The 13107-nt window shown below is 36.2% G+C and overlaps 1 protein-coding gene across 1 annotated transcript in view; it reads right to left on the bottom strand.

Annotated features, from left to right (window-relative positions):
• Positions 1 to 12826, bottom strand: part of LOC120535109 (nuclear receptor subfamily 6 group A member 1-like) — a 513305-nt gene extending 500479 nt beyond the window's left edge. The window contains exon 1 of the mRNA XM_039762693.1: positions 12540 to 12826. Within this exon, the coding sequence (XP_039618627.1) occupies positions 12540 to 12606 (67 nt within the window). The 5' untranslated portion in view covers positions 12607 to 12826. The remainder of the gene's footprint in view (positions 1 to 12539) is intronic.
• Between the last annotated feature and the right edge of the window lie 281 nt (positions 12827 to 13107).

Raw genomic sequence — 13107 nt, 5'->3', positions numbered from 1 at the left:
CGAGAGCGTTCGTAAGTGTCAGTCGGAGCCCAGATACATGTGTTTGTGGACATAATTTCGGTCAGTGCAGTGATTTATCTATATATATAATTCACTAAGACCATGGCAAGCAAGACACATAATTGCTACCGAAGGAATAGAAGGTAACGAAGGTAAAGAAAGCGATTGTTAAGGGATGTTAGCTAGCGGGCTGGTGCGGCACATGATGATGTCATCAGGCTGAGTCAGCACCAGCTTGCTTTGGAGTGTATTATTACAGCAGTTCACAACACGGCCAGCTTTGAACTGAGTGCTCGACTACTGTCATTATTAACTTGAGAAACAGAGATCACAATCGAAATGAAGAAGGAAATTGTGCGGAAATATGAGAGTGGCGTTCGTGACCGATCTCGCTAATACGTACAGCATGTCGAAATCCACCATCTCGACAATTTTACAAAGAAAAGATTTGCATAAGGAGGCTCCTTCTAAACAATAACCACCTTCCGTTTCATTCTCCTCCTAATCCCTTCCTGCAGCCCAAAGATGTCAAATTAAATGGTGAGTACAGTGTGAAATTGTTGTTTCTGGTAGGCTAGGCACTTTTTATAACTTTTTGATTAGTACGTTAGAAAAATTATTGGTGTTTTGGTAAATTATGCACATTATACAACCCTTTTTTATTATGAAAAGGTTAAGTAAGTGTTGCTGTGGGAGGTTCGGAGCGCAATATGGGTATTTCATTATTTCTTATGGGAAAAATGGTCTTGATTTACAACCAACTTCAGTTACAACCAGCCCTCGTGAACGAATTGAGTTCATAAGTCAAGGGTCCACTGTATACCCACATCCCCTGAAATGAAAGTCTGCAATATGCACTTTAATCACAAGTGTGAATTGCTTGATCTGTAATTTTAAACTGTGGAGCAGAGCAGCTAATTGAGGAAAAACGTATCTTTGTTGTAAACTTTATGGAGGACACTATATCTTTATTTACCCGACACCTTTATCCAAGACGATTTACAGTACATCATTTAAGATTCTATTGGTTACATTTCTTTTTGTGAAGTGGCAGATGAAGCGACTTGCTCATGGTGTCAGTAGTGGGATCTGAACCCAAAACCTCCGAGACTGAAGTCCACACCCCTACTTACTATGCCACACTGCTTACCAGGGGCAGTTTTCTTCTTTACAATGCAATACTTTACCAGCTTGATCCCACTGACTGCCAACATTATTTTATAATTTATTTCGTAAGCAGGTTGGAAAATGGTATGGCATATTTGTTTTTTCACTCATCTAGTTTATAGGACACCTTAAAATTTCATTTTTTAAAGGACTATCAACTTTGTGCCACTTTATTTTATACAGTGCCTTTCTCACCAATCGATTTCAATGAAATTTTTCTTTAAAGATTACACTATGTTTGTAATGATATGAAATGACACATTTATACACAGGAGGCACGGTGCTGCAGTGATACACTGCTGTCTTGCAGTAAGGAGACCAGGATTCATGTCCTGTGTCCTCCCTGTGTGGAGTTAGCATGTTCTCCCAGTGTCTGTGTGCGTTTCCCACTTTACAAAGACATGCAGTTTAGGTGAACTGGCCACGCTAAATTGGCTAAATATTTGTGTTTCTTGTGTGTATGTTCTCCCTGGGATGGACTGTCACCCTGTGTAGGGTTTCTTCCTGCCTTGCACTCAATAGGATAGATAGGATAGACTCCAGCCCTCTCTGCGACCACAGTCTGGATTAAGCAGGTTAGAAAATGACATTAAATTTACACATTTCAAATATGTTTATATAATGCCTGTTTATTAAGTATGTTTTGGACTGAAAAAAGTTGCTAGAATAAATTGCTACATGATATTGAAAGGGGAGGCACAGTGATGCAGTGGGTAGCACTGCTGCCTCGCAGTTAGGAGAACCGGATTCGCTTCCCGGGTCCTCCCTGCGTGGAGTTTTAATGTTCTCCCCGTGTCTGCGTGGGTTTCCTCCCACAGTCCAAAGACATGCAGGTTAGGTGCATTGGTGATCCTAAATTGTCCTTGGTGTGTGAGTGTGTGTGTGGACCCTGTGGTGGGCTGGCGCTCTGCCCGGAGTTTGTTTCCTGCCTGTGTTGGCTGGGATTGGCTCCAGCAGACCCTCGTGATCCTGTATTTAGGACACAGCAGGTTGGATAAAGGATGGATGGAATATCCAAGATGTGGTACACAAAACAAGCCATGAGGCCTAGTGCCTATTATGCTGGTTTGCAAACCACCACATTGCAGACCCAGTTCAAACCACCCACACTGTATGTGCAGCCGCAAGTCATTTAACCTTTCCACAAAAACTGTTTTAGTACGATTTGTAAGTCCCTTTAGATAAACCGATGGGTGAACTGCTCAGTCTTACAGCTCCTAATGATTGGATTTGAATCCTGACCTCGTCAATATCTCTTTGGAGTTTGCATGTTATCTCTGCATCTGCACAGGTTTCTTACGTTACACTCTGGATTCCCCTCCCGCCACCATATCACAGATGTGTAGATTAGGTTAATGAGCGGCTCAAAATGGACTCTGTATAAGTTAGTATTGATGTGTGTGTAAAAATACCCTACAATGGACTGGTAAGCCATTCAGGATTTGTTCCAGCAATGTTGCCAAGTTTCAACCTGACAACTCACAAAAGCAGTCATAAGCAGTACATGAGGACAGACCTGTATAAGATAAAAGAGTTGGGCATCAAAGCTATCTAAAATCCGTCCATCCATCCATTTTCCAACCCGCTGAATCCGAACACAGGGGTCTGCTGGAGCCAATACCAGCCAACACAGGGCACAAGGCAGAAACCAATCCTGGGCAGGATGCCAACACAACGCAGGCTATCTAAAATATATATCAAATCTTGCATCTTATATTGCACTTTCGATATTCAGGTGTTTATTTCATCTAAAATAAAGTATAAATCATACCGCAAATGTGTATAAGAGCAGGTCACTCAGTTAAGAGACGTTCATGGACTGAGTCAGCTGGCAAATTTGCTAGCGACGCATAAGCCGAGTCTAAAAGACAAAAGTCTTGGCTTACGGGTCAATCAACATATCTGTCTTCACCTGGGGTCATGAGCTGTAAGTAATGACCCAAAGAATGAGATTCTGGGTACAAGTGGCAGAAACGAGGTTTCTTCCTAAGGCGGCTGGGCTAACACTCCATGTCAGGGCAAGAAGCTCAGCATTCAGGAGAGCCACAGAGTACAGTCGCTGCTCCACCGGATTGAGAGGAGCCATTGATTCATATCGCGCGTGTCTTTTTAGGATGCCTCCAGAGTGGCATTCCTTAGAGCTGCTTCGGGCATGTCTGACTGGGCAGTGACTTTGTGGCAGACTCAGGATGTGCCGGAGGGATTATATCTCTCAGCTGACTTTGGAAGGCCTGGGGATACCCTAGGAAAAGCTGGAATCTGTAACTGGGGACAGGGAAGTCCAGGTTGACCTGCTGGGCAGGCTGACACTGTGACCCTCACCCAGAAAATGATGAAAAAAAAAAAAAACAGTAAGTTGAAAGAAAAGACCAAGAAGTGAAACCAACTAAACATATAAACAATCCTCATATTTTAAACTGAGATGCAAAACCAAAAGAAACACAATAAAGTGGCTTTAGTTTGTTGTGTGGCATTTTATTAAGCAGTCAGCAATAAATGTGTAATATGGTCTTGCCAATTAAGAGTGACTGACCACCACAGGAATGGTTTATATTCAACATGGATTATACAATAGCCCACCACTGATGATTTACAAGGCTTCTACGCAATACAGTTGTAAAATAAATACAAATGTTCAGCAGCTGCAGCAATATAAAAATCATTACATCTCACAAGCCTGAAGGCTTAATAGCTTTTTTTCTAGGCATGGATAAATTAAAGCAATCAGGAAACTATATTATTGAAAAAGTAAATTCAATTATAAAATCAAGCAGCTACAAACACACAATTATATGTATTAAATATTAGCCAATTTCATGTTATGATATTTTGACAGGTGCTAATTATTTGTGCATTTTGCTTTTTTCCTTGATTAATATTTTAATATTAATATTTTTGTGTTTGACAATCTATTTACCTCCCTAAGTACCATTTCAACTATTTATTTTCTTGTTGATGCTGAAAATAACTTTTTTTTTTTTTAACATAAGATTATTATCATCAATACCAACACACACATTGTGGCATTTGCAGTGGATTCTTACGCTAACACTTTATGTAATATACAACTAGCATGTGCCATAGTATTACTAAAATGAACGAACACACACACAACGACCTGTGACTTCAACAGCGATAAAAGAAAACAAAAAAAAAACAACAAAGACTGGTTTGAATACATGTCTTATTCCCTGGCACCCACCATGACACTACAATTGGACTAAGAGGGTGCTGTAAACAGATAATAATTAACAATATACAATACATAACCAAGAGTAGCAAAATGACTCTTAGATGTTGCAAGTTGTCTTAGATAAATTGCAACAGTTAAATAACTAAATAATAAAATATATTATGATATTATGACATTATATAAACTCAACCATTATGCAGGTCAAGGGGATTAATTGACTCTCTCTTGCTTACATATATACACACACACACTTAAAAAATGTGTATCTATTGTCACGCATGTCTGTCAGAGGGTCACCATCTGGGTTCCTCCCAGGTATGTAATACTACCGTGGGCTGGCAGGGGTCTGCCATTAAATGTATTGCCTTCCTTCACCTCCACAGAGCAAAGAAACCACCCAGTGAAGGCAACTGACTCTGCCCCTTCTGGTCCATAAAAGCCCAGCAGCCCAGAAGGAGGCATCATTCATTGACTAGAGAGCAGAAGAGATGGAGTACCTTCAAGACAAGATCACCTCCTATAAAGAAGCCTAGATAGGCAACAAATTGTTAGATCACCACTAGGTGTGACTTTTCATTTGTATCTGCGCCATTTTCTGATTACAAGTGAACATGGAAAGCTGGGTTGACAAACTAATATTTATGATGGTTTCAGACATTTCATTGCATCACACCACCATGAGGAGAGGTTAGGAGCAGGGCAGTGATACAGTGCATTGCCGCACCCACCACACAACAAACCAACTCAGGATCCAGATAAGGACCCGAGTGCAGCCATGCAACGGGTGATACCTCAGTACCACACTAGTTCAGATGGAGTTTTTTTTTTTGGTGGCTGGAGTGCCAGTTCTGCCACCAACCCACAAGTTTTTCCCTGCAGGTTGGAGGGCCTACATGCAGGGCTGGATGCAGATTAACGTCATACCCAGGACAGAGCAACTGCAGGTTAACGGCCTCGCTCAAGGGCCCAACAGAGCAGAGACCCTTTTGGCATTTTACGGGATTTGAACCGGCAACATTCCGACTGCCAGTGCAGATCCCTAGCCTCAGAGTCACAACTCCACCCACTATATATATCTATATCTGTATATATCTATATATGCGGTGGTCCAGATCTAATTATGCAATTTTCATTACACTATAACTTAAGTTTATTACATTGAAAATCACTCGAAAAATCCTGGACTATCGAGAAGAGTGTGAACTGACGACATGAAGAATCGCCTTTGTGCCGAACTGGAATCATCCCCACATAAATCAACGTCCTCCAGACGATCTGGATCTGCATAATTAGATCTGGACCACCCTGTGTGTGTATATATATTATATATATATTATTATATATATTTTATATATATATATATATATTTTATATATATATATATTTTATATATATATATATATATATATATATATATATATATATATATATATATTATATATATATATATATATATATATATATATATATATATATATATATATATATATATATATATATATATATATATATATATATATATATATATATATATATATATATTTTATATATATATTACACATGCTCACACACCTCTACATTCTATATACATACATACACAGTCACACACAACAATCAATGTATTATTATGCTTTATATTATCATTTCCCTTTTTCCAGTCAATTTACAAATTAAAACATATTTTCCACTTACATTTCTCTACTATTCAAACTGATTGTTAAATTACTTGAGATGCCATAAGAAGCTCTGCTTTGCACTTTGGCCGATAGTCCAAATTAAACATTTTATTACATTTTTTCCCACCCAAACATCTTGGTCAATTTTAAAACAATATTTGGTATTCTGTGTCACTCGTCCTTTTTTTTTTTGGTGCCATTTTTTTTTTTTCCTTTCCCACTCACACATCTTCACCAATTTTAAAACAAAGATGTTGGTGAATCCCATTATATGGCTAGCAGGCATTCAATGAATCATTCCTAAGATTCTAAGGGTTTCTCCTTAATCTGTACCTGCCTATCCCTCCCCCGATCCTTCTGTCTTCTGTCCTCATGCCATTCAAGGGAATCAGCAGGGGTCGTCTTCCTAAAAAACAATTACTTGCTTCCAGGAAAGCACCCACCCACCCTCACACACACATTTGCCAAGCAAGTTAAATCTGGCTGGCTAGTTAGCTGTTTGTTCAGGGGCTCTAAACACTAAAGAAGGTCTTCACTGTACTTTCCACAGCTGCTGAGGTCTTCACTTTACCAAAGCTTTCAGCAAATATGTGACAGAAGGATTTTCTGATGCCTTTTGTTCAGTCACTATAAGGAGGACAACTCCAATAATCCCCTCTTGCAGGTCAAAGAGGAGGCCGACCTTACTTATGACAACTGTATTATTTTAAATTGATGGATGCCTTTTACCTGTGAATATTTACATGTGAGTTATAGAGAGAAGTCAAGCAAAATGACACCTTTTATTGGTTAACTAAAAAGATTACAATATGCAAGCTTTCGAGGCAACACAGGCCCCTTCTTCAGGCAAGGTGTAATGTGAGTAATAAGATCTTTTTTTTAGAGAAAACAGAAAAGAAACCTCAGAGCTCAGTTGGGGGAAAATAATGCTTTAATTGTGAATCTGTGAATCTATGACATGTAAACATTGATCATTTACTTAAATATGCTAATATTTTAAATCATCAGTGATTTAACAAAATATTTTAAAGGTAAATTTCTTCTTAAAAATTGGGAAAACAAAAAGACTAAAAAAGGGACAGAGTTTCAGTTCACATACAGCTTTAAAGCATGGTCTAATAAAAACCCATTTTACACAATTCTATTAAAAGCAGCTCACTATTAATAAATACGACAATGAAACATCACTACTTTGAAAACCACACAAAACAATTTTTTTATATTGTCAGGTGCCTCCATCTGAAACAAGCAAAGAAGTGAATCAGATCAGCAGCAGGCAGGCAGAAGGAAAGAAAGACTGTCAAGTCAAAATGTCAGCTATTTTTAGCAAGCCCTGTACCTTTTATGGAAGTCTCTCAGAAAAATGAAACTCTGCTAATACAATTTACTGAAAGGCATCTTCGATCAAAACTTTTGTATTTGTAGATAGATAGATAGATAGATAGATAGATAGATAGATAGATAGATAGATAGATAGATAGATAGATAGATAGATATGAAAGGCACTATATAATAGATAGATAGATAGATAGATAGATAGATAGATAGATAGATAGATAGATAGATAGATAGATAGATAGGTAATTAATCCCAAGGGGAAATTCACAAATATATCTAAGCGTCGAAATTTACTTTAAAAATAATAGCAAAACACAATAAAGAATTTCTCTCAGCAGCATCACTATAATCACTATTAATCATGTATGGCACCATTTAAAGGAAATTCAAAGAAATCACTTAAGATCAAAAAACATCAGTTTTAATTAGGCAACACGCTTTTCTACAGCTCCATAATAAATTGTAACTTTAAAATATAAATAACATAAAATATCAAATAATTGAGAATCAAATGATAGAAATGGAATGACTGACAGCTTTATAGATACTAAATCACTCAAATGGACAACATGCCAAGCACAATCAATACAGCAACAGGGGGAAAGACAAATAAACGTTTGAGGTGAGCAATCATTTCGGTGAAACTGAAACTTACAAATTTAAATACTATCTGAGCATTCTGAACGGACTTAATTTAACGGTAATAGATGTTAAGGTTAAAGATTAAAGACTTGCATTAAAAAATGGGAAGAAAATTTTTTAAATGTAATCCGTGTTTCTAAAAATTATAAACTTTACTGCATGAATGTAAAATAATTTTTCAATAAAATAGATTTTACACTGGAAGAGTGTGCTATAGATGTTTCAGACATCTTTAATTAAAACGAAAGGGTAGTCTACTCTTCAGATAGATACATTTCCTATCTACCTATGAAACCATTTTCTGTTTTATGACGCTATGTGCAATATACAGTACTTTGGCAATGACTGACATTCTGTACTGTGAAGTTGTAACTGATAAATATGTGCAAAACTAATCACATTACATTTAGTAAATATCCACATTTTGTTAATTTACTTATAGATAATTGTTGTGTGTTTATTTGTACTTTATTAAACTGAAAAGAGTTGAAAACTTTTTATATATGTATATTTTTGTATGGTTATAACAGTAAACAAAAAAGGCAATTTTCTTCAGGATTAGTACAGTATTTGTCAGTCTATAAAGGGCCTTGTCTTACTATATAGCTGCTTCTTAATTTAATATAATTCCTATCTTAATATCAGATAGATAGATAGATAGATAGATAGATAGATAGATAGATAGATAGATAGATAGATAGATAGATAGATAGATAGATTTTTGTATTATACTTTGCTTTAGATTTTTGCTGTAACTCTGCAAAAATACACATATAAAAACAATTCCCATTATCCTAAGGGTGTTAAAGTACAAATAAACAAATATACCAAGAATTATCCATAAGTAAATCAACAAAACACAATATTTGGTTATTCTATTATATTGAATTATTTTGCATTTTACCAAAATGTAATTATGTCAGGATTGTGGCAATTTTGTTGTACTAAGTGCAATGACAATAAAATGAATCTGAATCTGTTTGTTAACAAAGCTCAAATAAGCATATAAAACAACAATTATCCCGAGATAAATTAACAAAATGTAGTTAGTTTTTATAAATGTAAAGTGATTAGATTTGCACATATTTATCAGTTATAATTTCAAAGTATGTAATGTCAGTCACTGCCAAAGTATTGCACATTGAGTCATAAAACAGAAAATGGTTTCAAACAACTGCCTTTTAAAATAAAACAAAAATACTGCATACTTGGAGGTAAATACATAACCTGCACTACAATATAATTTGTAATTTTAATGTACTGTAGTGGAGCTACTTTACAAGAAAATCAAGCAGTTTTAACCAACTAAAAAAAAAAAATCACACAATTATCCATATTCATGTCATAAAAGCAATAGCATTTTTTTTAAATAAATGTTTCGACATAACACACACAAACAACTATAGGCATAATATTTTGTTTTTGAACAGATAGGATAAAGGTCATATTAGGTATGTTTTAATATCAAACTGAAACAAGCTTTATGATTACAGTTATTAATTCTATTACTACAACTTTTCCTATCATTGTTATTATTACCACAATTATTATTACTACTAGTATGGCTTGATAGACTCAAGATATTTTTACAAGATGGCATCATGCTATACAGTATGTTCTTTTTGAATGTGTGTTGCTCTTGTTTTTGTGGGTATTTCATGAAAACTATTTAATGCTAAATAAGACTAACAAGTAAATTAAAATAAAAGATTGCTGGGACAAATCACATTTGTGTCTGTTGTGTGCAGTTGGGCTGTCTGCACAGAACAAAAATATGCTGTGCAATACCAAAGGACAACACACAGAGGAAACATCATATTAGCTTTGTTTTTAATTTCAAATGTCAAACTGAAACAAGCTTTCTTCTTCTTCTATTACTGTATTATTATTATTATTATTATTATTACTATTATTATTATTAACTGACCCAACAGATCTTAAAAGATGTAAACCTGCTGTTACTACAATTATTTGATTATTAAGAAACCCAGTATATCTTAAAAGATGTTGTCCTGATTCTCCCACTACGATATTATTACTAAGAGACCCAAGATATCTTAAAAGATGGCATCCTGACATACAGTAGGTTGTTCTTTTTTGAATCTGTGTGTTGCTCTGGTTTTTCCAGGTATTTCTTGAAAAAAAAAAAACTAATTCTAAACAGGATTATCAAATGAAATAAAACAACAGAACGCTGTGTTAAACGACAGAGCGTTTGTGTGTGTCATGTGCATTCGTGGCGTTTCTACATGGAGAATCGCACAGAATAGACACACATTGTACTGAGTACGTACAGATAAAAAGAGCAAGTGGCAAAATGTATGCCGTCACCTAAATGGTTAGTCTGTTTATCATCTTTGTATTCGTTGCACAGGACGAATGTATGCATTGTGAATTAACCCTTGGGATTAATAAAGTATCTATCTATCATTTTCAAGTTTAAAGAATATTTTACTTCTGGCGCACTGTATTATTGTGAGAATCGAGTCATTTTACATTTTGAAACATTTATGTAATATTACTAGCCGAACGATCTATAACGGGAAAACACGAATTAACGTTAACATAAGATTATTCCTGTTTTGATTTGTATTATTACTCTACTGTTTACATTTACTGGGCCTATGATTTGAACGAGTCAGATTTGCAAGACGATTTATGGTTTTAAAACTTGATTGCGCGGATATGTTTGGCCTTTTTTTTTTCTTTTTATTTCCTTTGCATATCAAAGGACGCATCTCCTGTCAATAAAATGCAGTAAAGCTTGTAAAGAGACAGGCTACCTGTCAGCGGCTGCAGCAATCAGCAAGTATTAATTAACTCAGCGATTTATCACCAAATAGTGGAGTGAAACTGCAGCGGGGGAAAATACCATTTTACTAACTGTAAAGTTAACTTTCACCCAATCCCCAAATTGACGCCATTGGATTAGTTTATTCTAATAATTGAAATTGTGTGTACAAAAAAAATGCGTTTCACTGATACTGCCGCAACAAGTAGTCTCCAAAGAATAATTGTTCGTTGCTCTATACGATATAATGAATTAAACGTATCAAAATGATGATGTAAGTAAATCTGACATTTATACGTAGTTGCTTTTAGGAAGTGGGTCATAACAGAAAAACAGAATTATAAAACTTGCGGGAAATAAAGGACCGGCGACCCGTCCATGGCTTGTTGTGCCTCGGTATCGGGATATGCTGAAGCCTGCACCGTTTTAACTACGAGTACTGTGGAAAAAATTGGGAGTAAATTTCTCAAGTTATTAAAATAAACTTGTGTTAAATATACCCTATGCTAGACGTGTATCTGTTCCTTCCTAAAGGATTTAATGTGCCACTTTTATTAAAATTACAATAAATAAACTGCAATTCAAAACTAAAGAACTGTGTTAAACCGCTCGAAAAGAAGTGTCGGAAAAGTGTTTCTAAATAAGCGAGATTCTGTTTAGAAAAGTAAATCACAGAACCTACAAAACAAAAAAAAAATTAATTGTAAAAAAGATCAAATTACTCTGAAAATAAAACTAAAAAGAGTGGCACGAAAAAAACGCTCTCAGATCAGAAATAAAGGTGCTTACAATTTGAACTAAATCCGTGTCTGTCGATGCCACAATTAAACTTACGGGGGAGAAGGTGGGGGGTACTTTGTGATACACACCAATCAACTTACTATTAAAGACTGAACATTTTAAAATTCGTATAGGCTCGATGATGGTAAATTGCTTGTTTAACCGTCAGCACGTTCTTTTTCAATTCTGACCATCTTTATCACGGCCAACAGATCAGTACCTTCAACTCCGACCTCCCAAATCAAAACTTTTCTGGATTATTTTATCGTTTTATTCCCCAGTTGACAGTTGTCCCGTGTTATCTTCAGCCTTTGCATCTTTTGTGATTTTGGATTTGCATGACTCCCTCTGCTGCTCTACCTAATTGCTGCAGGGCTCTAACCCAAGTTCAAAAGTTCACCTTTTACGACCTTACAAAAAACACATCCCAAATAAAACGCATTCCCATTCCACACACACTTTTTCGCCTCCCTGACACATGCCAACAAATGAATCTTCTTCCCCTTTTTTTATTTTAAAAACTAACTAAACAAAAATCGACGATGTAATTACGATGACTACTTGTATTATGAACTCTGATCTAAGCAAATATACAAATTCTAAATTAAAAGAACAGCTACCGTGTTTATCGTATTTTTCATAAACTGCATTCGTTTTGGTAGTTGGGGAGCATCACACCAGGTAATAGGAGTTTCATGTTGCCAAAGTCGTCCAAGAAAATGCGCTGCGTTGCGTTCCAAGTGGAAAACACGGAAGGATGCGCCGACGTGTTAATTAAAATGAGACACAGCTATAAACTTAACTCTACATTTAAATCAGTCAATAAGGCTCTATAGCTGATTTTTTTGTACGTTTGCTTCATGCATTAACGGGAACTCCCTTAATGTTTGCTCACATATCAGCATTTTTGGAAGGTACAGTGGAAGAGCCACACAATTAAATGATGACTTACCATTCACAGCCTTCGCATCTCCCCTTTCCTGGAACTCGAGCCCATTTGTCCTCTTCTCTATTTCCATGTTGGAAAGAAAACGTGGTTTGCTAGCTTTTTTTGTCCAGATGAGCTTTCTTAGGATAGGCAGTTAGCTTGCTTTTCTTTGCAATGTCGCCTGCATATAGTCAAAGGGTGCTACGCCGCTCCATGCTGTTTCTACACTGTCAGTGCTGCGGAGACGCTGTCCACTCTGCGGACACAATAACAGCTCCGCTCGACTACAACAACAACAACAACGAAACAGAAGAGCATCACGGGAGTTGGAGTTCTCCACCTACCGTTTCCCCGCGCACATCAAGAATTTCGCCGCCGCAAAACAGCTTGGGATTTGGAGTCTGGACATCTCTGTTGCTCATTTACTTTCTCGAAACTGCTTCATTAATACAGCGTAACAGAAAGAAAAACAAATATCTAACATTTCCTTGTTTTTCAGAATCATCAGGTGTTATTAGCAATAAAAAAGAATTTATTTGAACCTCAACAGAATAAGCTGCGCAACGCCCATGTTTTATGAAATATAGCACCA

This window comes from Polypterus senegalus, chromosome 9 (assembly GCF_016835505.1).
Source record: "Polypterus senegalus isolate Bchr_013 chromosome 9, ASM1683550v1, whole genome shotgun sequence".
Taxonomy (NCBI): domain Eukaryota; kingdom Metazoa; phylum Chordata; class Cladistia; order Polypteriformes; family Polypteridae; genus Polypterus; species Polypterus senegalus.
The sequence above is the reverse complement of the archived record's forward strand: the minus strand, read 5'-3'. Positions and strand labels throughout refer to the sequence as shown.